This window comes from Odocoileus virginianus, chromosome 2, assembly GCF_023699985.2.
Source record: "Odocoileus virginianus isolate 20LAN1187 ecotype Illinois chromosome 2, Ovbor_1.2, whole genome shotgun sequence".
NCBI lineage: Eukaryota > Metazoa > Chordata > Mammalia > Artiodactyla > Cervidae > Odocoileus > Odocoileus virginianus.
The window spans coordinates 97,428,399-97,454,497 of record NC_069675.1 but is presented as its reverse complement, the minus strand read 5'-3'; the positions used below and the strand labels follow the sequence as shown (position 1 = coordinate 97,454,497).

General features: G+C 52.8%; 1 protein-coding gene and 1 long non-coding RNA gene across 17 annotated transcripts in view; one reads left to right on the top strand and one right to left on the bottom strand.

Annotated features, from left to right (window-relative positions):
* Window positions 1-26,099, bottom strand: part of NTNG2 (netrin G2) — a 73,505-nt gene that overhangs the window by 12,069 nt on the left and 35,337 nt on the right. For all 16 annotated transcript variants that reach the window (XM_070454855.1, XM_070454868.1, XM_070454863.1 and 13 more), the window contains one exon: window positions 2,538-2,710. In XM_070454855.1, the coding sequence (XP_070310956.1) occupies window positions 2,538-2,710 (173 nt within the window). The remainder of the gene's footprint in view (window positions 1-2,537; window positions 2,711-26,099) is intronic.
* LOC139030933 (uncharacterized) lies at window positions 13,260-20,350 on the top strand. Its single transcript, XR_011483381.1, has 3 exons — window positions 13,260-13,711; window positions 16,626-16,774; window positions 19,471-20,350. It is a non-coding gene; the product is annotated as an uncharacterized lncRNA (long non-coding RNA).

The window sequence follows — 26,099 nt, the reverse complement described above, 5'->3', positions numbered from 1 at the left end:
CCCCTGGAGAAGGGAATGGCAACCTACTCCAGTATTCTTGCCTGGGGAAATCCCATGGACAGAGGAGCCTAGTGAGGTAGCAAAAAGTTGGACACAACTGAGCAACTAATACTTGCACTTTATAATTTGGGTTTCCCTGTAAAGAATCCATCCTGCAATGGAGGAGACCTAAGTTCGATCCCCAGCCGTGAAGATTCCCTGGAGAAGGAAATGGCTACCCACTCCAGGATTCATTTGCCTGGAGAATTCCAGACATGGACAGAGGAGCCTGGCAGGCTATAGTTCACAACAGCCCTAGGGCAGGCTTCTAGGGTCCTGGTTCTACAAATGAACAAAGGCTCAGAGGGAGAGATGGCTTGTCCGAGGCCTCACAGTTTTGAGTGGCAGAGGCCTGACTCTGACCTGGTCCTTTCTGTCTGTGTGCATCTGTGCTCTGGGGCTGCAGGCGCCCGAGGCCACGGTCTGAGCTGGGTGGGAGTCATCAGTCTCAGGAGCAAGGAGCCGGGGCCACAGTGTCCCCTCCAGGCGGTCCTGACAAAGGATGGGGCGTGAGGAGCCCCAGGGTGCTTGCTGGGGTGTGGGCCTCTCCCGGTGACTCTGGGGGCAGGACAGTGAGGTGCCTGGGGGGATGAGCCTGGGGGCCCACAGGATGACCTGCGGGTAAGGGTGTCAGTCTGTGGGTGCCGGGGGATCTCACAGATCCTTCTAGGAGGAGAATGGGGCCCAGAGAGGGGGTGGGGGGAGGCAGCAGGACAGTTGAAGGTAGGTGAGCCTGCGAATCAGAGGGCGGTGACAGCAACTCAAGAACTGGTTTTGGCAACAAAGATGGGTTGACATCCTCCGGGTGGGGCAGGACGGTTGCCCAGAGCACTCTCTGTGCCTTTGAAGGCCCGCATGGGGGCTGCGACTCCGGTAAGTCACCCTTCAAAGCCTCGAGAGCCGTGCCCGACACACACACGACATACTGTCACAGCCTCATCATGAGGCTTCCGGCTTTGATCAGCCTCGAGTTACATAAAGCTTTCACCGCTCGGTTGCGGGGTGCCAATGGAAGGGCTCCAGAGTGTGCCCAGGAGGGGCGGGCCGAGTAGTCCCGGCAGCCCAGCCTGGCTTAGGCACCGGCTCCAGTGCTGGCGCTTAACTTGCTGCTAACTAGGAGGGCCCCGAGGGTCGCTGGGCTTCAGTTTGCTCATCTGGAGAGTGGGATCATAATGAAAATACCATCTGAGGGGTAATCAGAGGGCAGAGAAGCTGTACCTAAAGTACCAAGTGCAGCCTCCTTGTCAAAGCACTGACCGAGTGTCAGCAAGCGACTGGGTGGGGGGCGGGAGTTGGCTGGGGATAGCCCACCCTGGACCAGCTTGGGCCCTTATCCACAACAGCTGGGGGCTCCCTGGGACTCAATTTCAAGGAGACACCCAGTGACTGTAGTGGGGGCTGATGGCGGGGGGAAAGTGTGTTCACGAGGCAGGTGTGTGAGGGCACACCCTGAGGATGGACTCTGGAACTGAGTCAAGAGAGGAGTGGACCGTGCATGGCCTGGGCCTCGGAGGACCCCTCTGTAAAATGGGATAACAGGAGACTGACTTCCGGGGGCCACCGGAGGGCTGAGGGGGGACTCGGTAGCATTTGGTGCCATGCGGCACCTGTAAATGTCCCGTAAACACTGGGACATTTACAAGGGATGGTGCTGCTCCTCACGGCCAGCCTGGAGGGAGGGGTCCCCGCCCACCCCTCCCTGACTCCCTGTGGGCCTTCTCTCCTGCCTGGGGGTCACGAAGGGGAAGGTCAGTGAGAAGGATGCTGAGTCAGCTCATCTCAGGTTCCCAGCAGGATGCAGGCATGCTGGAGGGCTTTGATGACAAGGCCTGGCACTTAGGAGCTTGGTTAAAAAGAGTGTACCTGTTTGTGCAAGTGTGTATGCATGTGATCACAAATGCGTGTCAGTGCATGCATGTTTGTGTGCACACCTTTGTGTGAGTATCTGTGCATGTGCTCACAAATGTATCTGTGCATGCACGTGTGCATGTTTGTGTGTGTGTCCATGTGTGTGCATGCATGTACGTTTGTATGCGCACACCTTTGTGCATGTGAGTCTGTGCATGTGTGTGTGCATGTTCATGTGTACAAATCTTTGTGCGAGTGTGTGTGCATGCACTCACACATGTCTGTGCATGCATGTTTATGCACACACCTTTGTGCAAGTGTGTGCATGCTGTTCACATATGTGTCTATGCATGCACATATGCAGGTTTGTGTGTGCAAATCTCTGTGCACATGTGTATTCGCATGCGTGTGTACATGTGTGCATATTTGTGCACACACCTTTGTGCAAATATGTGCATGTGTTTGCACATGTGTGTCTGTGCACACACGCATGTTTGTGTGCACATCTTTGTGCAAGCATGTGTGCATGCGTGTTCATGATGAGATCCACAGCTCCTGAGGCTGAAGGCCGCAGGAGCCCACGGCCTTGCTGGTCTGAGGTGGGGAGGGGTGGGGGGTGCCCGAGTGCCGTGGCCAGCCTGCGTACGCACACGCGTTGGGGGAGCCGTGGGGCAGCGGCAGGTAGGAGCCGGCGCGCCAGGACCGCGTGCGGAAGCTCCTCTTGCACTTGCCGCAGTCGGGGCCTGTGGTGTTGTGCTCACACTCACACTGCAGGCTGCCGTCGCGCACGGAGCACAGGTTGGCGTGCAGGTTGCATTTGCACCTGGGGGGACACGGAGGGGCAAGGCATCAGTGAGCGGGCAGGCGGCTGCTCCGGCTCCCGGAAGGGCTGGGACAGCGTCAGCGGTGGCCGGGAAGGGACCCCTGAGGCCACCCATCCAACCTGCCACGACTCTCCTTTGGGACAAGTACCCCTGACACACCATTCTCAGTTCTTCCAGAAAGAGGTGCTCCTGGCTCCTGCCTCTCACGGGCTGGTCCCAGATGCTGTATTTTTAGTAACGCAGCTTTGGATCACTGTGGTGGTCAACAGGTAGCAAGAGTTACCTGCCCCTGGTTGCATGGACCTGGACCTGGCCCTGGCCCCAGGTGGAACCCCTGCTCTTGGCTGTGGCCCACACCCGTGCCCTTGAGGGCAGAAAGAAGTCCTGATTCCCAAACCCCTGTCAATTCATCCACACATGTATTATTCATTCGTTCATTCAAATATTTATAGGCAACTCATCATTCTGAAACCAGTAAATAAAGGGAAAGAATCAAGCATTTGTCTTGCGTGTCCTATATAAAGCATACCTCCAGGTAACCAACAGTTGATGAGGGGATGTTTCTTTTTATAGAAACAGTCCAGTTGCTAATTGAAGAAGGAAAGATAGAAGTAGAAAGTCATCATGCAGCATTCCCTACTGAATGGATGGCTGTGGGCACAGAGCATCAACAGAGATGTCCAGAGAAAAACTTCCCAGTGGAAGGATACAGTGCACCCTGAAGCAATCTCGTCAAGACAAATTGAACTTAAACCTGATCAACGCTCTGGAGCAGATTCTGGATTAGCTATGAATTCACAGGGAATACAGAGGACAGAGAAACATGGTAAACAACAACAGGGGGAAATGCAGTCAGCAAAATCCAGAAGTGATGACATAGCTTCTAGGACCGATGAATTGCAAGGGGGGGCAAAACCTGATACAGAGGAAGGAGGAACCCAGATTAAGGAAAACCTCAAGGGCAAAGCAACCAAGGGCAGGACGACTTCATCTGGGCCTTGGTTCAAACAACCCCTAAACTCAGATAAACAAAGCATATTTGTGAGACAGTTTGAACACTGCCTACATTTGGTGACATTAAATTGTGTGTGTGTTAGTTGCTCAGTTGTTTCTGACTCTGTGACACCATGGACTGTAGCCCACCAGGTTCCTCTGTCCATGGGATTCTCCAGGCAAGAATACCAGAGTGGGTAGCCATTCCCTTCTCCAGGGGATCTTCTTGACCCATGGATCAAACCTGGGTCTCCTGCACTGCAGGTGGATTCTTTACCGTCTGAGCCACCAGGTAAGCCCAATATTAAATTAATGTTTATTAAGTGCAGTGATGGCATTGTGATTATGTTTTTAAAAGTCCTTATCTCGAGAGACACACAAATATTTACAAATGAAATGATCTGATGTCTGGGGTCTGCTTCAGAATAACACAGGAAGGGAGAACCTGGGGAGAAGTGCAGAGAGAATGAGAAAGGCTATGAGTTAATTGCTGAAGTTGGGTGACAGGTATGTGGCAGTTCATTACAGTAGATTCTATTTTTGTATGCATGTTGGGAAACCTCTGTAATAAAAGTTAGAGAGTGCTCTACATTCTGATATGGGAAGAGTTCCAAGATATATTGTCAATATTTGTAAAAAGCAGAATAAGGTGTTTGGTAGAATTTTCTTTTTATTAAAATAAGCAAAGACAAATATTTATAGGGCACCTGTTACGTGCCAGACTCTGAGCTGGGAATGGCAAGTACAACGGTTGATAAAACAGACGGGGTCCTTGTTCCACTGGAACATAGCGTCCAGCAGGGAAACAAGGAAAAAAAAAAAATCAGTGGTGGGGGAGGGGCAGGTGGCTGATTAACAGGTGGAGCCCAAGGGATTTCAAGGGCAGTGGAGTGATCAGTATGACACTGTCATGGTGGACCCATGATGTTATGCATTTGTCAAAACCCACAGAACCCAGAGAGCATCAAGATAGAGCCCTAACGTCAACTGTGGACTTGAGTTGATGATGACGTATCAGTATCGGTTCATCAGCTGTAACAAGGGTATCACAGGAAAGCAAGATGTTAATAACCTAGGTACTAGGAGCCCTCTGTGCAATCCACTCAATTTTCTGTAAACCTAAAACCTAAAACTCCACAAAGACTTAATCTTAAAATAATAATCACGCCAGTCTTTTAAATTATAACATCAATGTCAGTTGTCATCGGTAAGCACGTGCTCTACAAAGGAGAGGGGACGGTGGGGTCTCAGTCTGAGCGGGGAGCAGGACAGGCTTCCAGGAAGAACAATTTAAATCTGAGACCTGCAAGAGCATCAAGAGGGGAGAACCTTCTGGAGGAGACAAGAGAATGAGGGAAGACACCCCTGGGCCAAGAAGAGCTCAACCGATGAGGTCTGAGATGAGATGAGAAGAGAGGGCAGGAGGAGGCCAGACTGGACATGGAGGCTGGATTCTGTTCTGGAAGCCCTGGGAAGGTCAGAGGTGTCCTGCTCTGGCTCGTATTTTATATGCCATCGTGGCTGCTCCATGGAGGATGCTTTGTCTGGGAGACCAGAGCCAGGGCACGGTGGGGTGGGGGGCGGCAGGCAGGAAGCCGTGCCTGGCTGGCAGAAGAGGGCAGTGGTCTGGACAAGGATGGAGGCACCTGCGTCCCACCAGTGATGCCCAGCGTGGGCAACATTCCCCACCACTGGCTCCCAGCGTCTTGAAGACTGTTTCCTGAAAGCTCACCCAGCACTTCTTCAGCTCACAATTCCCCCTTCTCTTCACACCGCACCTCCCACTCAGTGATGCTCCTCCTGGACGGAGCGTCCCCCCCTTAGCCTCTGCTTATCCACAGGATGAATATTTAACTTCCTGTGTCTTCCCGCCTCATGAATCTGTCCTGCCAGACCCTTCATCCTGGCTCTCACTGCGCCCACCCCCTCCTGACCTCCTTGTCTCCATCTGACTGGAGCACCGCTGTGAGGCTGCCCTGCCAGCAAGGATCCCGAAGGCGGGGAGCTGCTTGCCAGGTTTCCAGCAGCCCTGCAGCTCTGAGTTAACCTGATGCCTGCTGGCTTCAGAAGTCTCAGAGCCGCCTTCTGTAACTTTTTAAAAATAATTTACTGTTGATATGTTGCATTTTCATTTTTATTCAGTTCAAGAACTTTTTCTTTTTTGGGCTGCATGGCATGACGAATCTTAGTTCCTGGACCAGGGATTGAACTTGTACACTCTGCTGCCAGCGGAAGCTCGGAGGCTTAACCACTGGGCCACCAGGGAAGTCCCCACCTTCCTTCTTGTAACTTCTCTCTGCCATCAGATCATCTTGCAGGATGGTTATGGAAATTAGACACAATCATGCTATGCGGTATTATAAAGCCATTCAATATCTCTTCTCTGTGTCTCAGCAATAAAGAATCTGTCTGCAATGCAAGAGACACAGGAGATGTGGTTTAGTCCCTGGGTTGGGAAGATCCCTTGGAGAAGGAAATGGCAACCAAATCCAGTATTCTTGCCTGGGAAATCCCATGGACAGAGGAGCCTGGAGGGCTATAGTTCATGAGGTCACAAGAGTCAGACATGACTTAGCGACTAAACATTTTGCTGTCAGAGGCTACTTCAAGCCCTGGGGAATGTTCCTAATACAAAAGAAAAGACCAAAATTAGTGAGCGTTTGCTGTATGCCAATGGGTATCTCATTTGACCTTTGAATGGCTACCAGAGCTGGTATTACCATCCCCTTCACTTTAAAGACGAAGAAATGGAGGCTCAGCGATATTAAGAATCTTGCCCAGAGTCACAGGGCTGCCCAAAGCTGACTGGGACTGGAACTCAGAGATATCCAGCTCTGGAGTCCAACAAGTGAATATAGGTTAGAATATGGATTGTAAAAAAGTAGGACACCAAATGGTATGTATTATAGAGCTATGGACTGAATTGTGTCAGTCTGAAATTCATGTGTTGAAACCCTAACACTCAACGCAACTGTATTTGGAGACAGTTTCCTTAGAGGGGAAATTAAAATTAAATGAGGTCAGAAGGGTAGGGCCCTAATCACATAGGGTTAGAGCCCGTATAAAAGGAGCAATAGACCCCGGAGTTCTCTCTATCACATGAGGACACAGTGATAAGTCAACCATCTACAAGCCAGGAAGAGGGATCTCACCAGAAACTGACCCTGCCGGCATCTTGATACTGGACTTCTAACCTCCAAAATTGTGAGGAAATAAATAAATGCTTGTAGTTAGAGCCCCACACTCCGTTATGGGGACCCAAGCAGATTACTGTCAGACTACGGACTTCCCAGGTGGCATTAGTGGTAAAGAATCCACTTGCCAATGCGGGAGACTAAGAGACTTGGGTATGGTTCCTGGGTTGGGGGCCCCTGGAGGGCACAGCAACCCACTCCAGTGTTTTTGCCTGGAGAACCCGTGGTCAGAGGAGCCCGGTGGGCTGTGGTCCCTAGGGTCACAAAGAGCTGGACATGACTGAAGCAACTTAGCATGCACACACGCATCAGACTGTAATCAGCTTCTGACTGTGTGTGAGTTCACACCTGAAACACCAGCAGACACTACATCTCGGTACTCCTGTGGTTGTCGAGGGAGGGAGGGGATGGGATTGCAGATGATTTCTATTTCCTTCTTTGTCACTTTGCATGTTTCCTACATCCTCTACGGTGAGCAGGTGTTACTTTGGTAAGCAGAAAACAGATGAGATCTGAAAACCTGAAATCAGGCCAGGCTGGCTCCTGAGCTCACACAGGTATTTCCTCTCCGGAGGAGAAGCAGGTTTATCGGGTCCTGTTTGGGAAGCCATGGCTCCATGTTACATGCAATGCTCATGACTCTCAGTTCCCGGGTCCACAGATGTCCGCTGAGTTCTCTGGACTAGAATTCTGATGCATCAGCTGGTGCTAAAGTCTATGCTGTTTTAACTTCATCTTCCTTGCACCCTGGCCCGGTCAGTTTTCCTGCAGCACAAAGCTGAAATGAACAGAGCTTGAGAAAGTCTGTTCCCTGTTTCTCTGGAGCTCCAGTCTACTACCACACATGTACCATGGGCCTACTGTATGCTAGTTGCTGGAAAATGCACAGAGAGGGTTGGGCAGGCCCCAGTTGGCACTGGGGACCCTTCTTCCTAGAAACATTAGACCCAAAGACGGTCCATGGCAAAGAAAGATTCTGTGTTTGAATCTTATTGGTCAACACATATGATGCTCTCCTAACGCTGTCCTACCCGGCTCCCTGATTGCCGCGCCCACCCAGGGCTTTGCTGGTGGCTCAGACAGTAAAGAATCTGTTCTGCCTGCAACGTCAGAGACCGGGTTTGATCCATGGGTTGGGAAGTTCTCTTGCTGGAGGAAATGGCTACCTACTCCTGTATTCTTGCCTGGGAAATCCCATGGACAGAGGAGCCTGGAGAGCTACAGTCTGTGGGGTCACAAAGAGCTGGAAATGACTGAGTGACTAACACTTTCACCTTTTCACCCAGAGTCCTGGTGTACATTAGCACATCAAAGGCTCTGACAAGTCCTGCAGGAAAGAAACCTGCTGACTTTGTCTAAAGTTTGCTGGCAAAACATATTTGACCTCAGAAGGTTTTAATTTTTTTCATCTGAATTTCTATTTAACATCCCACGGAGCTAGCTGGAGAGGAACACCCCAGCTGTGTGGAAGCAGGAATGTACACCATGCCTCTGGCCTGAAGATCAGATATTTTTAGATATCAGCTACAGAAAGAAAAGATTGCCATCTTAACTTTGGGTGATCACACTGACCTTGGCTTGTTAAACATTTGTTAAAGGGCAGCTGAATCTGAGAAGCGTATTGTAATGACGATAGACGACAGTCACAGAATGTGAGAGCTGGACAGGTCTGGCAGGGGTGAGGGGTACAGGTGGGGAGAAACCTGTCCAAGGTCATGCAGTTTAAAGGCCACTCCAGATCCAAATCCAGACAATTCTCCCTGACCCGGCTCTGCCCTGCCCCACGCTGGCCAGCCCCTCCCACCATCTTCATCTCCCAGAGGGTGCCTTGGCTTCTCTGCCTCCCTGGTTGAGCCCTGGAATGAGTGTGGAGGGAAGTTCTGTGCTGGGCAGGGCTGCCAGGAGGAGCCCACACGGCGTGGGGGAAGGTTCACCAGGACTGGCACAGAAACAGAACCCAGTCAATGGAGCTGCTTCTCAGATGTCCTGACTTGTGCAGGGAGCTCGGGGTGATGCTGCCTCTGTGTGTGTGTGTGTGTGTGTGTGTGGTGGGGGGGCTTCACCTTTCTGGTTCTCTCTGTGTCCCTCTATGTCTCTCCACGTCTCTGTCTCTCGCTGTCTCTGTCCCCCACGGTTCAGATCCTGCTTTCCTCTGGACCTCTGCACATGCTGTTCCCTCTGCTGGATGTGCTGCCAGGCTCCGCTCCTTTCTCCTAATGCTAACACCTAATGAGAGTGCCAAGTTCAAGGCCCAATGCCACTTCTGCAGGCAGGCCTTTCATGATCCCGCCTCTATCAGCCCCTGCTACACTCTCCCTTGTCTCAGTGTTCATCGTGATCAGCGTCATCTCCCAAAGTGGAGCCCGTGAGATGGCTGGGAGAGACGTGAGTATGAACTGCAAAACAGTTTAATAGTTTTTGTTTAGCTTTGATTATATGGCTTCCCTGATAGCTCAGCTGGTAAAGGATCTGCCGGCAATGCGGGAGACCTGGGTTTGATCCCTGGGTTGGGAAGATCCCCGGGAGAAAGGAAAGGCTACCCACTCCAGTATTTTGGCCTGGAGAATTTCATGAACTATATAATCTTAGACTTCATTGGGATTCTCCCCTGATAGCTCAGTTGGTAAAGAATCCACGTGCAATGCAGGAGACCCTGGTTCGATTCCTGGGTCAGGAAGATCCCCTAGAGAAAGGGCAGGTTGCCCACTCCAGTATTCTTGGGCTTCCCTTGTGGCTCAGTTGGTAAAGAATCCGCCTGCAATGGGGTAGACCTGGGTTTGATCCCTGGGTCAGAAAGATCCACTAGAGAAGGGAATGGCTACCCAGTCCAGTATTCTGGCCTAGAGAATTCCATGGTCTGTATAGTCCATGGGGTCGCAAAGAGTTCGACACGACTGAGTGACTTGCACTTTGATTATTTAAGGGACAAATTCACCAAACCTGGGAATCTCAGAAATATTATTGCCTAAGTGAGGCCAAAGTTTAAAAGCATATTCATTTAAAAAGATTAGTAAGTAAACAAATCATGTGAGATGTCCTTATGTAAAAGACTGATATCAGAACTCAATCTCATGCCATCAACAAAACATAATTGATCAAAGACCTATATGTAAGAGCTAAAATTAGATAACTCTGAGAAAGAAACAGGGCTAACCCTTTGCAACATTGGATTAAGCAATGGTTTCTTACACGTGACACTGAAAGTACAAGCCACAGAAGAAAAAATAGAGACACTGGACTTCATCAAAATTACATACTTTTGTGTTTCAGGGGGAAGCCGTCAGAAAAGTAGTGAAAAAACACCCAGAATGGGAGAAAAATCTTGCATTATTAACTGAATCCCTGTGAAAACCCAGAAGGCATCATTCTTTCCATTCTACTGGTGAGGAAGTAAGACTGTGGTAGGTCAAGTGCTACGAGTCACTCCAGGCCTCTGGGTGGAAGAGGCTGGATTTGAACCCAGAACTGCTGGGTACAATGCTCAGGTTTCATCACCACTCCACTCCTTGCATCTCTCGGCACTCCCCTTACCTTGATTCCACCTGGATGATGAAGGCCGGGGGGAGGGCCGCTGGGCTGATCGTCCCAAGCACACCACCAATTCTGAGGCCCAACTTTGGCCAAGGAAACGCAGGAGAAAGAAACTCCCTTTCCTGCCTCCTGTCCCAACATCAGCTGCTGCCTGCATTTAGACCGAGGCAGGCGGTCCAGGCTCCCGGCTGCACCTCTGGCCCAGACACTTCTCCTGCATCCATGGGATCAATTTTCCCAAGGAATTGCTTTCTGAATTTGACCTTTGAGAACCATCAGTCTCACCAGAAAACCATCACTTGAGCCACCTGAGCCCGCTACACAGCACTTTTCGGCTCATCCATCAGGAAGCATTATTTAATAATGAACAAAAGGGACAGCGCAAGGCCGGCCAGCCCACGGGACCTGCCCCTGGCCAGCAGTCCCCCTCTCCACCCCCCACCCCCCTGCCCAAGCCCATCAGGATCTGCTGCCCGCCCCATCACAGAATGCCAGGGCTTTGACCCTGTGGATGGCAGTGGGAGTAGCTTGGTAAGAAAAGGGGTGGGGGAGGGGGCAGAGATGCTGAGTCAGCAGCCAGAGCGCCAAGCTGATTCTCTGCTCAGGTTTTGCCCAGGTGACCTTGAGCAAGTCACTTCTGCCGGCCTCAGGCCTTCCAATTGCAAATGGAAGAGCTGAGTTACACCTTAGCTTTTCAACTTCACTATTCACTTGTTCATGGGTGCCTAACATACTGTCGTGTTATCTGGCACAGAGCGGGCTCTCATCAAGAGGGGCTGAATGGCTGAAGGAAGAAAGGACGGGACGGAGGAGATACTGCACAGAAGCTCTTTGCCCAACACCTGTCTCGGAAGGCCAGGTGGCGTCTCGGCCGGAGCAGTGTGGGGGCGGGTGGCCAGCCTCGGGGTCTTAGTCTCCTGGTAAAACTGGGGACTTGACGGCTCCCATGGGGCTGGGCAACTGAGAAGACGAGGATGGGCTGGCATGAGGGCAGCGCTCAGCACCGGGTCGGGCACACAGCTTACCTCTTTCTGGCTTACTTCGCTCTGTATAATGGGCTCCAGTTTCCACATACGCCAGCCGCGTTGCCTTTGTAATGGCCCACAGGTGATGTCGGTGGGAGTCTGTGGATTCCTAGGAACAGACTGTCCTTATCTGACAGGCGCCCAGCCCCATGGGAGAGTTCCCCGCATCCGAGCTGTCCTGCCAACACCCTACCTAGAGCCCCTCTTGGCAGCCAGCAGAAATGCCCCCCATCAGCTGACTTGTTCTCCGGGTCCCTGGGGACCCCACCAGGGGGGCCACACCCAGTGTCTTAGAGTCGCTTCCCTGAAGGGCCTCCTGTCACTACGGTTGCCAGATTTAGCGAATAAAAACATAGAATCCCTGGTTAAATTTGAATTTCAAGTAAACAGGAAATAATTTTCAAGCATAAGCACAGGCAGGTCTCAGAGGTACCACGGGTTCAGTTCCAGACCAAGGAAGCAAACACAGCAATAAAGGGAGTCACACCAATTCCTTGGTTTCTCAAAGAATATAAACGTTATGTCAGGGGCTTCCCTGGTGGTCCAGTGGTTGGAGGTCCACCTGCCAATGTGGGGACACAGGTTTGATCACAGGTCTGGGAAGATCCCACGGGCCTAGGGGCGGCTAAGCCTGAGAGCTGCAACCACTTGAAGACTTAGAGGATAGCTTGCTGAAGGAACTGCTCTGCAACAAGAGAAGACGCAACGAAGAGTAGTCCCCGCTCAACACAACCAGAGAAAGCCTGTGCACAGCAATGAAGACCCAGAGTGCCCCCCAAAAAAGAGTTAATCTTTACACTACACTGTAGCCTGTTAAGTGTGCAGCAGCATTATGTCTACAAAAATGTACAGATTTTAACTAAAGAAATACTACATTTTGAAAAATGCTAGCCCTCATCGGAGCCTTTGGTGAGTCATAGCAGTAAAATACAGACCAGTGATCACAACAAATATAATAATAATAAAAGTTTGAAACAGCACAAGAATTACCAAACCATGACACAGAGCATCTGAAGCAAGTGAGTAAGTGAAAGTAGTTCAGTCGTGTCCGACTCTGCGACCCCATGGACTTCTCCGTGGAATTCTCCAGGCCAGAATACTGGAGTGGGTAGTCTCTCCCTTCTCCAGGGGATCTTCCCAACCCAGGGATCGAACCCAGGTCTCCCACACTGCAGGCAGATGCTTTACCAGCTGAACCATAAGCAAAGGCCAAGTATGCTGGAGTGGGTAGCCTATCCCGTCTCCAGGAGATCTTCCCGACCCAGGGATCAAACCGGGGTCTCCTGCATCGCAGGTGGATTCTTCACCAGCTGAGCTGTCAGGGAAGCCCTGAAAATGCTGTCAGAAAACCAGCACCAATTGACTTGCTGGATGCAGGGCTGCCATGAGCCTTCAGTTCGTGAAAAACACAGCACCTCTGAAGTTCAATAAAGCAAGAGCAATAAAGACAAGCTTTGCCCGCATGTCCCATGAAATATTTGGGATGTGCTTCTACTAAAGACACTATTGATACTCGTGGCTTATCTGAAATTCGGGTTTGGCCCCGCAGCCTGCATTCATCTGGCAGCCCCACCTGCCACCCCTGCTCACCCTCAGGGTGAGCCACGGCCCTCCGCCCGACCCCCGATCCCTTTCAAGGCCTGGCCACCCACCCACTGGAAGCTGGTCCAGCTGCCTGCCTGCCCACCCACCCTCCAGAGAGGCGGGCACAGCTGCCTCCCCCCCAGATCACTAAGTCCTTTCTTGTTCTCCAGTTGATGAGTCCCTAACGAGCCCCAGGGGAGGGCCAGGAGGGACTGGAGGCAGGGTTGGGCCTCACCTCCTGGAGCAGGCCAGCACAGACAATCCAAGTTCTCGGGGAAACGTGCCCTGCTCCTGCCAGGAGACTGACACGCGGGCTTCACCCCATCCCATCCACCTGCCGGGCCCGGCTGGGGGCCTGACAGCCGCTCGAAGCACGAAGCTCTCGTCTCAACGGCAGGGGCGCCAGCCCGTGCCAGGCACCAGAGCGCCCTGCCCTGCAGGGAGGGGCGGGCAGTGCCCGGGAGTTGCTGGCGGGAGCGCCATCTGGACACGGGCCTGGCACCGGGGCTCCACGAAAATCGTGAGCTGGGCCCTCCCCTTCTCAGGGTGAGAGAAGCCGGGGGTTTGGAGAGCCTCCCAGACAGGAGGGCGGAGGAATGTAGGTCAACTCCTGGCTGCCGGAAAGACCGGAAAGAGTGATGTCATCGGTTTCTGGGGGAAAGAGGGGGAAGCGGTGAGTTTGGGTGAACAAGAGATCTGGGTGCTTGGAACTGGGAGGGGAGGAGGGGTGTGGCTGGCCCCCTCAACCATCAACCCTGCCAGGATTTCAGGGTATTCCCGGGTGTGCCTAGGTCGGGGGCGCACAGGAGAGCCCAGGACCCCGGGGCGGTGCTTGGTAATCGCTCCCCTCTGCCTGGCACCTCCCCCACTTCTTCTACCACTTGTCCAAACGTCATTACATATGGAGCCTTCTGGGGAAGGATGGGCGTATTTCTGACACCTTGAAGGCTAGAGTTGCTAGAAACAAACTTCTATTTTAAAGCCACCAGCAGTGTCTTCCCATTCCTCCTGCCAGAGAGAGCATTTATCTCTGGGGAAAGACTGTTCTTTTGTTTGGGGAGAAAGATTTCAGTGGGCTGCTGGGTGTGCAGGGAAGCAAACCCTCGCCTCCGCCGGCCTGGAGATGTTAGCAGGTGAGGGTGGACACGTGAGGGAGAAGGCTGACCCGGAGGAGGGCACGCCCCTCGTGGAAGGTCTCATGCATCTGGGGTTGGGGGCCTGGACCCCAAGGAGCAATGGGAGGCCATGGGAGGGGGCTGGGGGCTCATGAGAGAGGTGGTCCAGGGGCTGTCCCTCCCAGGTAGCAGGCGGCCAAGGCCAACAGCTGGATCTCAGGGTCGTTGCTGGCTAACAGCTATTCTTTGAAGTGTCCATTTTGTATGTGACCATCCTCATTGACTCGCCCCAGGGTCCGAGTCCACTTGTGATGGATCGCTGTGGCCTGGGGGTGTCAGACCTTTAGGGGGTTAAGGGAGAGACTGTGTTCTTGGCTGGTACACACCAGCAGGGAGAGACTGGCATGCATCAAGAAAGCAAGCAACAGTCAGGAGAAATGCCTGGAGAGGATGGAAAAAGAGGGGATGAGGGGGAGCTTTCCTGCTGGCCCAGCGGTTAAGCCTCCATGCTTCCAATGCAGGGGGTGAGAGTTGAATCCCTAGTGGGGGAACTGAGACCCCCTTACTGCACAGTGCGGCCAAGGAATAAAATAGGGAGTTTCCTGGCAGTCCAGTGGTTACAATTCCATGCTCTCACTCTTGAGGGCCTGGGTTCAATTCCTGGTCAGGGAACTAAGATCCCACAAGCCAAACAGCGTGACAGCCAAAATATAAAATACAAGAGGTGACGAGTGATGAGGATAGTTGGGGATCCCTGGTAAGGGATACTGGACTCATAGAGAATTTGTGGAGTGGGGGCAGGACTAGGGTATTATCGGGAAGAGGGCTCCTAGGTGCCGGAGAACTTGAGCCATCTGGGTCAAAAAAGTGCGAGTCAGGGCCTGAGGCCCTGAGAAGAGCGGAGACTGAGCGACGAGCCGCAGGGCACGGGTGTGTGAGACCTCGGCTGCCCGGCATGACCCGGCGCTCTCAGCGTGATGTGGACAAATGCCGGCTGCTGGGTCTCCTGGAACGCAGTCGGGCTGGCAATCGAGTTTATTGGCCAAATCAGATTTGGGCTTCTGTGCGAAGTCCTTTTGTATTAAGTGCTTTAACGGACATCACCTCCTCCAGTCTACTGATAAATCCTATTACCCGTTAAAAGGCCAGAGGCAGCTCCTCGGCCAGCAGGAAGCTGAGAGAAGGGTGCTGGGGGACTCGGGCATGTGGCTTGGGGGAGACACGGTGTGTGTGTGTGACTGGGCTGGTGGACTAAAGCAACATCATCTCTTTGCCTGTGGGAGAATCCAGCACCCTGGAGGGAAGGGCCAGACGTGGTGGGGAGGGGGTGCTGGGGGGGGAGGGAGGGGAAACATGAGGCGTGCTGGGCGTGCCGGTGGAGGCAGGGGGGCTTAAGGGACAGGGTGGGTGCCAACGGACCCATTAGTTTTGTCACCTCGCCTCCTGGCTCCCAGATTCCAGATGCTCCCTTCTCTGAAAGAATTACTGATGGTAAGGCCCATTTGTTCATGTAAATAAGTTCACTCGTTCATGAATGAATTCCCCAAATACACAGCCTGCCTCTCGGGTTCTCGGTGCTGGCCTTACAGTCTTACAGGTCGAGAACACAGACCCAGACCCTGTTCTCACGGAGCTCAGAGCCCGGGGTGGGGAAGGGGACGCTGCTGGGTGTGAGCGTGGCTGCTGGGCTGCAGCCGTGACAGCGCAGTGGGACTGCTGCGCTCCTAGAAGGCCTGAGAAGAGGGCGGAGAGGATGGGCACCTGGATCCCAGACTCTGGGGCCTCAGAGAAGTGCTCTCCAAGCCAAACCCTGAGGAATGAGGAGTCTGCCAGACAGCAGGGGTGCGGGTGGGCAGGTTGTGTCCCAGGAAGAAAGAACAGCTCAGCGCCAAGTCAGAGGGACCCAGCTCAGGGCAGGGGGCTGATCTGCCAGAATGCAGAGCCCAGCATGCCCAGGGAGGTGGGAGGAAGGGTCTGTGGTCCATGGGAATGGAGTTTCTATGGTCAACGGGAAAGTACTGAAGGGTACTGTTCAGGGAAGTGACGTGACTGGGTTTGGGTTTGGAGATAACCTCTGCGTGGAAGGGGGCGGGCCAGTCATCTCCCCAAGCAAGATCCCGATGGAGTGTATGTCCCTCTCTGGGGGACAGGGGTGGTGACGGGTCCACGTAGGAAATGCTCAGGCTGACGGACTGGGATGGGAGGGCTGGGTAGGAATCCAGAGGTGGTCACACTGGTCAGAATGGCCATCGTCAAGAAGTCTCTAAATAACAAATGCTGGAGAGGGTGTGGAGAAAAGGGATCCCTCCTACACTGTTGGGGGGAATGTAAGTTGGTGTAGTCACTATGGAAAACAGTATGAAGGGTCCTTAGAAAACTAAAAATAGAGCTACCATATGATCCAGCAATCCCACTCCTGGGCATATACCCAGATGAAACTGTAATTCAAAAAGATACATGCACTATTTACAGTAGCCAAGACATGGAGACAACCTAAACGTCCGTCAACAGAGGAATGGACAGAGATGTGGTGTATGTTCACAATGGAATACTAGGCAGAGAGAAGAGGAACGAAATTACGCCATTTGTAGCATGAATGGACCTGGAGATGATCACACTAAGTAAGTCAGAAAGAGAAAAGACAAATACCAGATGAAACCACTTGTATGTGGAATCTAAAATATGACCCAAATGAACCTATCTATGAAACAGAACCAGGCTCTCAGGCACAGAGAAGAGATGTGTTGCCAAAGGGGAGGGGCTTAGGGGAAGATGCAGGAGGAGCCTGGGGTGAGCAGATGTTTAAGCTTTTATATACAGACCGGATAAACAACAAGCTCCTACCTACAGCACAGGGGGCCACGTTCAGTATCCTATGAGAAACTCTAAATAGCCTATGAGAAACCGTAACGAAAAAGAAAACATTTAAAACATGTATACATACGTCTAACTGAACCACGTTGCTATACACCAGAAATCAGCACAACATTGTAAATCAACTACACTTCAATGAAAAAAAAAAGGGAATCCGGAGGTAGGCATTTCCCCAGAGTGGAAGGAGGCAAGTGCAAATGGGGGGGAGGCCCCCCAGACGCCCCAAGGCTGGAGCAGGCCGGCCGAGGACCCCTGATGACCCTGGGCTGCTGAGAACGCCCCAGCTCCGTCCTCCGGGTCGCCTTCCGTGAGCTGGGGTGCACGGCGGCGGTGGGGCGTGTGATGTGTTTGTGACTGACGCTTGCGGAAGTGGATTCCCGCGTGTAGGTGGGGCTGCATGTGTGTGCGGCCTGGAGGGGTACATACGAGGGAGCACCAGTGAGTCTGCAGTGTGCTGGATGTGGGTGGTGTGCCAGCGAGCCTCCAAAATGACCCCCACCCCAGGCTCCCTCTGCTAAGGGGCAGGGAGGCGGCCAAGCCAGGGCAGCAGCGGAACAGAACCTCGCAATTAGCCTGGAACTGACCTGTCTCTTCCCCAGTCGGATTTCCCCTGCCCGGCCCTGTCTGTCTGGCCCACGCCTCATTAGCCCCAGTTACAGCTACACAGATCCTGCAGATCACCAGGCTGGGGGCCGAGCACAGACACCTGCCTGGTCCTTCACACTCCCTGAGATGCTGTTGGCACTAACACTCTTCCAAGGTTAGTGCCTCTGACATGAAAATAAGTTTCTCTTTCCTGCACACCCAGTGACTCATGAAGTGGGCGGGGCAGAGAGCCGGATAGGAGCAGAGATCCAGGGATTCATCTTGGCTGCAGCAGGTCCTCCACGTGAGTGAGGCATCCGTGGAAAGGGGGTTTGGTCCCCCTGACCACGTACTGACTCCTTGAGAATAACAGGGGCGCCCATCTCCTGAGCACCTACTGCGTATCATCGGCTCTCGAGCTGAAGACTTGCAATTCTCAGACCGTTCTCAAAGCAGCAGGATCCCATTTCACAGATGGGGAAACTGAGGCCCAGGGAAATTGAAGAGACTTGACCTGGGCCACAAACTAGCAAAGGAAAGAGCCCGAATTCAAATGCCGGCTTCTCTTTGACACCCAGATGGGCCGCCACTGACTCATTTCAGAGAGACCTCGGAGCCGGGAGGATGACTGCTTTTGGTTGCCATGAGGATATAGGATCCTTAGAAATGTAAGAAGTGGGGGGGGTTGCTGGCTTAACTACTGTCTGTCAGCCTGCCCCTGTTCTCTTCTTCTACATGTGGCAGAGTCCCCGCCATCCTCCCAGCCCCTCCACCCCACCTGACTGATTTCTCCAGCACGTCCCCCTGCTGCCCCTCTCTGCATCATCAGCACCCCAGGGTGCTATGGTCCTTCCTTCTCTTCAGGAAGAATCTTCACCTTTCCCCGGAATCCCCATCAGCTCCTGCCCTATTTCCCTGCTCCCTCTCAGGATCAAACTCCTTGAAAGCCTTATCAGCATTGCCTTTTTTTTCTACTCCTCACTCATTGTTTACAAATTTTCTGCATTCACTCTGGAATCCAGCCAACCTGGCCTTCATCCCTGATTCCCCCAAATCTGCCCCTTCAAGGCCCCCTTTGATCTCTCTATTGCTAAGTACACAGACCCCCTACCTGTCCTCTGTCTAGACCCCACAGTGGCTCTGGACACTGATGCCCCTGCCCCTGGACCGGCTCCTCCTGCTGGGCTTCGGGACACTGTCCTTCCAGGTTTCCTCCCCCTGTGGTTCCTCATTCTCCATGTCCTGCCAGTGAACTGTCTGGCTTCCCAGGCTCCATCCCTGGTCAGCCCTCATCTTCCTCCTCTGTCTCAGAGCCTTACATGCTCCCGTGGTGTCAGGAGTCATCGTGAAGCTCAGGATTTCTGGTGCCTAGTGCTGCCTGCCCTTCGGACTTGGGCATTCAGAGGCTCCGATCTCAGGGGCATCTCACAGCAACAGGTGCAAACAAAACTCTGTCTTCCTCTTCAGGGACAGCCACTTGGGAAAACTGATCCACAGTTTCTTAGAAAGTTGAACACACACTTACCATATGAACCCACCATCCCACACCCAGGGATTCACTCAAAAGAAATGAAAGCTTATGCTCACTCCCAATCCTTCACACAAGTGTTCAAAGCAGCTCTATTCATAGTTGCCCCAAACTGGAAGCGACTGAAATTCCCTTTGACAGGTGGATGTTTTAGGGGACCATTGACCAAAACTGCTCTTCTTGCCTCCGCAGGGGGCATCCCCTACCACCTGAGCCCCGACATCAGGCCACCCCTCCCAGCCACCTCTCCTGTATTTCCGTGTTTGCTACCTTCCTAGAAACCTGAGTCACCCGTGGTGGTTTCATTTGTTTATTTCTGATTCCCTACAGGACTGTAAGCCCTGTGGGGCTGTTGGATATGAAGCACCTGGCTGTGTTGGACACATAATACATATTGCTATGGACTGAACTGTGTCCCCCAGAAAGACAGACTGAAGTTCTAACCTCTGGTGTTTGTGACTGTGACCTGATATGGAAACAGGGTCTTTGCAGATGTGATCAAGATATAAACTAAGACGAGGTGATACTGGAGTAGCATAAGCCCTTGGTCCAATCTGACTGCTGTCCTTCTAAGAAGAGGAGACACATGGAGGACACTCTATGGAGACAGAAGAGCAGAGAGAAGGCGCCCACCTGAAGACAGAAAGGATGAGGTGATCCACCTACAGGCAGGGGATGCCAAAGATGCTGGCTCCCCATCGCAGTTAGGGGCCAGACTCTCCCCAACAGGTTTCAGGGAGAGCACGGCCCTGCCAACACCTTGATTTCAGACTTCAAGCTTCTAGAACTCCATGACAATACATTTCTATTGTTTTAAGTGCACCTGACATGTGGTACTTGGGGACGGCAGCCCTAGGAAATTAATACAAGTGCCCACCAGAAATATTTGTTGGAGACTTCCCTGGTGGCTCAGTGGATAGGAATCCCACTGCTGATGCAGGGGACACAGGTTTGATCCCTGGTCCAGGAAGATCCCACATGTCTTGGGACAGCTGGGCCCGTGCACCACAACTGCTGGGCCCACGTGCTATGACTACTGAAGCCTGGGTACCTGGAGTCCGTGCTCCGCAGCCAGAGAAGACACCGCAGAGAGAAGCCTGCACGCGGCGGCAACGAAGACTAACTCCCGCTTTCTGCAACTAGAGAAAGCTCGCTTGCAGCAACGAAAACCCGGAGCAACCAAAAATAAGTAAAGAAATTTTAAAAAGGACCAACACTGGTCTGGCTTATTTTTAAAAAATATCTGATGAGTGAAGTGCTACAACAGTGACGAAACTCTCAGAAGGAAATTCTCCTCGCTCAGGAGAAAGGGGGGGTGTTGGTGCCTCCCAGGGGTGTTGGAAGGTTTTACTGTTAGTGACTCTATTCTTAACTCACCTGCAGTGCTCCCCACATCTTCTGAGACCCTAGCCAAACCCAGGACCCCCTTCCTGCCCCTCCCACGAGAGGTGGAGCCACACCTGGTAGATGAGCAGCTCAAAGGCACGCGAATGCCCCCGGGTCCACCTCCCAGACTTGACAGTGGACCCCCGCAATCCTCCGCGCAGCTCTACCTGTACCCCATTTCTCGGCAGACAACAGTATTGCGCATGTCCTGTCTTTGGTGGGAGGCAATGGTTTAGGAGGCTTGACAGATTTGGTTAAAGGGTGTTAACCGCACCTCACAAAACCTCTGTCTCTAATGAGCTGGAACACACGTGCTGGGTTGAAAAAATAGAAAGTAAAACACGAAACTGACTCTCCAAACGTGTTGGGATCATGGACCCCCTTGGAAATGGAATAAAAACTAGGGCCCTCCCCCGGGCCGACTGCACACCCAGACAGCACTCAGCATGTACTTCTGGGAGACCGGGAGCCTTAAAGCCCACCCCCCTGAAAGTCCACGGGCCCCGAGAAGGACCTCCAGAATGTGTGATCCTGGGGCTTTATCAACACAGTGGTGACCCGAGCACTTTCTGCACGTTCACCATGGCCCAGCCACGGCTCCGATCCTCTTCGTGGTTTATCTCATGTAAACCCCAGGTATTATCTCCATTTTGTGGAGGTGGGAAAGGAGCCACAGACAGGCTGGGAAACTTGCCCAGGGTCACCCCTGAGCCAGACGTCGCACCTGCACAGTCTGACACGGAAGTCATCCACCTACTTCTTCTTGTATGTCTGTGCTAAAATACATATAACATGTCACGTGTTAGTCGCTAAGTCATGTCCAACTCTTTGTGACCCCATGGACCATAGCCTGCCAGGCTCCTCTGGCCATGGGATATCCCAGGCAAGAATACGGGAGTGGGTTGCCATTTCCTCCTCCAGGGGATCGTCCCACCCAGGGATCAAACCCACATCTCTTGCATCATCTGCACTGGCAGGGAGATTCTTTACCACTGAGCCGCCGGGGGGGGGGGGGGCCTTATACGTAATACAAAACTTACTGTTTTAAAGTGTATAGCTCAGTGACATTAAGTACATTCACATTATTGTGCAACTACCGTCAATATCCTTTTCCAGGGAATTCCCTGATGGTCCAGTGGTTAAGACTCCAAGCTTTCACTGCAGTGGCCCAGGTGCAATCCCTGGTTGGGGAATTAAGATCTTGTAAGCCACGTGGCATAGCCAAAAATAAAATCAAATTAACAAACAAAGCAGAGGAATTACCTTAAAAATTACTTCTCTGGAATGCTTACAACACGTCAAAGAGAAACTCTGTACCCTCTAAATAATAACTCCATTCCCCCCTCCCCCCAGCCCCTGGTAACCTCATCCCATTTTCCTTCTCTAAGAGTTTGCTTTTTCCTGGTGCCTTCCATGTGGACTCACAAAGTATCTGTCCTTCTGTGTCTGGTTTATTTCACTGCATAAGGTCCACAAGGTTCATCCAAGCTGTAGCAGGTGTCAGAATATCCTTCCTTTTCAAGGCTTAATACTAATTCATGGTATGTATAGACCACATTTTTGTTACTCCATCGTCAACTGATGGGACACTTGGGCTGTTTCTACATTTTGCCCATGTAAATAATGCTTCTAGGAACACGGGTGCACAGATATCTGTTCAAGTCTCTGCTTTCAACTCTTTGGGGTATGCCCAGGAGTGGAATTGCTGGATCATATGGGAATTCTGTTTAATTTTTTGAGGAATCAAACAAAACTGTTTTGCAGAGAGGCTGTGCCATTTGACACTCCCATGACAGCACACAAGGGTTTCAATTTCTCCACATCCTCACCAACACTTGCTGTTTTCTGTGTTTCTGACAACAGTCATCCTAAGGGGGTACCTTCATCTATTTCTCGGTCTCCAAGGGGCTTCCCTGGTTGCTCAGTGGTGAAGAATCTGCCTGCCAATGCAGGACGCACACACAGGTTTGATTCCCGGTCCGGAAGATCCCACATGCCCCAGAGCAACGAAGCCCATGTGCCACAACTATTGAGCCTGTGAGCTAGCACCCCAGAGTCACACCTGCGGAGCCCACAAGCCACAACTCTGGAAGTCCTAGAGCCCGCGCTCTGCCACAAGAGAAGCCGCTGCAGTGAGAAGCCTGCACATGGAGACTAGGGAGTAGCCCCCACCCGCCACAGCTAGAGAAAGCCCACGTGTGGCCGCAAAGACCCAGCACAGCCAAAAAGAAAGAAAGAGAGAAAGCAAGAAAGTTTTACTCCTCGGCCTCCTAAGCCTCAGCTTCCTCCTCTGTGTGCTGGGGACGATGACCCTCATGGGGCAGGATCAATGAGGAAACACACATAAAGGACTCAGGATACCACGTGGCCCATCAGAACTCTCAGCAATGACAGACATTACTATGGCAGGAGGAAGCCCCGCCCCCGACCTTGGTGGGCATCACAGAGCTACAAGGGTCAGTGCAGACAGAATAGAACTACATGCTTCCCTTCTCCCCCGTGTTTCCTGTGGGTCAGCGGACACCGAGGCTAGAATGTACGAACAGTCAGTGGGCCGCCTTCTGCTCTCCCCTCCCTCCCCTCTCTGCCCCCCACCAACGTGCACAAAGCCTTCTTCCCTTCTGCGGTTTCTATTCTCGTCCTAAGTTCCGTCCATCTCCAGTTACTGGGTGATCAATAGGGACAGGACGCTTATGGAAGAAGAAGGCAAGAAAGGGGGAGGGGGCAAGGGAGGGGAAAACCAGGCGGGTGCTGGCCAGCCCAGGGCCTCAGATGAGAAGCCAGACCCCGGCAGCATCTGGGGAAGCTGGTGGATTTCAACACCCACCCAGTTCTCAAATGGTAGCTATAGCTTCTGTTTCCTTTATCAGTGGTGTATAGATCAGGGGTACAGGACCTTCATCTGATGCAAGGAAATGCTCCACCATCTCCCACCAACACCACCCTGCTTGATTGGATACCTGCAGGAACGGGGAACTCACTCTTGTTTTTCTGTCCCTGGCTGACCAAGGCCCAGCTGGACGGCTTCCCTGGAGCCTTCTGGGTGGAGTTTTCTGGGTGGAGGCCTTGGACCCAGGGCAGGGCCTGGGGGTGAGACTAGGACAGTGAACACCTCCCTTTGTCTCTGCGCCAGACCCAGAGTCAGCAGGATCGGTGAGGCTGTTTAGCCAGAGTTTGCCTGACTTCGGATCCCAGGGTGCCCACCCTGCCAGGCGCCTGTGGAATACTACGAGTGTAGTGGCTATGCTGTCAGAACAGGGAGAAGACAGGGACGTCTCAGAGCAGAGGAGACACACGGACACACTTGGGAGCTGCCCTGGGCTGCAGGTACATCTGTTTCACCCGCACAGGATTTTGAAAGAACTGTGAAGTAGGTGGCAGTATCAAAAAGCAAGAGATTTCATGTATCTGTATCTGTGCATGCGTGTTCAGTCATGCCCGACTCTGCAACCCCACCAGGCTCCTCTGTCCATGGGATTTTCCTGGCAAGGATACTGGAGTGACTTGCCATTGCCTCCTCCAGGGAAACTTCCCGACCCAGGGATCGAACCTGCATCTCCTGTGTCTCCTGCCTTGCCAGCAGATGCTTTACCTATATCCATCTCTCTATATATACATCTGCTATGTGCCTTCTCTCGCAACATCAGGGTGTCTGGCAATAACTGGTCTCTCCTCCCCTCTCCGCCACCTAGCCAGAGGAAAGGGACACCAGGGTAAGCTCTTCAAATACCTCATTTCATTCAAGCCTCACCCCAAGCTGGTGAGGTCCTTATTATATCTCCATTTTGCAGGTGGGAAAACTGAGGCTCAGACAAGTTTTGGTGATCCAGATAACCAGTGATGCAGAAGGGATTCAAACCCTGGTTGGTCTAATGATGCTTCGACCTGGGGTGGGGGGGTCCACATCTCCAACTCTTGGGAGTAGCTTAGTAACGATAAAGCCTCTGGGTGTCGCCCCCAAACTTACAGGATCCAGAGCTCTCAGCAGTGGGGCTGGGTGTGCCTGCCTGTCTGAAGCTGGTTACATACAGGGCTGGCTGCCCTCGACCGCTGTGTTGGGAGAGGAGCAGGCCCTTGTCTCTGCTCCAAGCACCGCCTCATTCCTGCTCAAATCTGGATGCCACTGAGTGCCAGATGCACTCAGTTAAATAAAGCCAGCCACCCTCCCAGTCCGCACCTGAGGTTCCCCATGTGGAGAAGGGGAAGATCGTACCTGCCTCTCCCAGACCTCCAGGAATGGGAGCAGGTGGGATTCTCTCCCCCATTCTCTTTATCTCAGACCCAGAGTGGGCAGGGCTGCCAAGGCTGTCTGGCCTGGTCCTGCAGGGAGGGGAGGCCGGCGGCGGACAGCAGTCCCCAGGTGCTGTCTTCCTGCTCCCAGCACTGCCCTGGGGGCCACGGGTGGCGCTCCCCCTTCCTCCCACCATCTGGTTTGTACCAGTTCCTCATCCCCAGAGGCCCGGCTTCTCCATCTGCCCCCCTCCCCAGCTCAGAGCCAGGTGCCTCAGAAGGCCCGCTCCTGCCTCCCCCTCCCATCCAGGTCCCCCTTGAAGCTGGAAATAGCTGACATGAGTGACAGGGCTGGAAGCAATCACAGTATCAAAGACCTCTGGATTCCACAGAGGTAGATTTGAGCTTGCTTGGGCACTCTTGGGTTGGATCTTGACTGTTTGGCTGTGAGATCTACCTGTGCCCACTGACCTTGGCCTCCTTATCTAAAAACACGAGGCAGAGGGGAATGCTGTCCCTGTGGGTAGGGGTCTATGGGGGTGGAGATCAGGTCCGGCTTGCTCAGTGCTCCAGCTGGTGGGATCTTAGGGATTTACTAATCATGGGGGAATCAAATGACTACAGATTAACTAAGTGAGCCCTTACCTCACTGCTCAACAGGAAAGGAGCCCATCGCAAATAATAAATCTCACCTATATCATTAAGAGGCCATAGGGGGAGGGACCGTGGACTCTGGGTCATAAAATTTCTGAGCAAATCCAGAACAGGTTCAGTCTGAAATCACAGCACCCAAGAGCCCTGGGTCCCCAGGTGCCTACTCAGGAACACCAACGGCATCGTCTGGGCAGGCCCATGGCCACCTCTGCCACCCCCTCCTGCCTCTCTGGCTCCCTGGCACAGCTGGGCTTTCCCAGCTGGAATCTGAAAAGAAGAAGTAGGGGAAGTCATGGCCCTTTGCTGAACCATCTAACCAGACCTAATTAATCAATAAGCCTAGATGCCGCTTTCCTGCCAACCAGCCACCTGTGAGTACTTACTTTATCTGTGAATTGATTGCGTGCTTCGCCACCACTATGGCTAATCTCCGCTGCCCACAGAGGCTGGGTGCCAACTGGAGCTGGGAGCTGCCCGGCAGGGACCGCCCTGCCACCTTACCAGGGTGGCACGGGCTCCAGGCAGCTCCGGTCCTCATGTTATAGATGGAAACTGAGGCCCAGAGAGGGGTTCAGGAGGCAGGTCTGGAGCCCAGCTCAGCTGCCTGCCTGCCCGGCCTCGGTCACCCAGCACCAGTCAGCCCTCTTGATTTGAATGAGGCTGAAAAGCTGAGACTCTTTCCCGCCCCT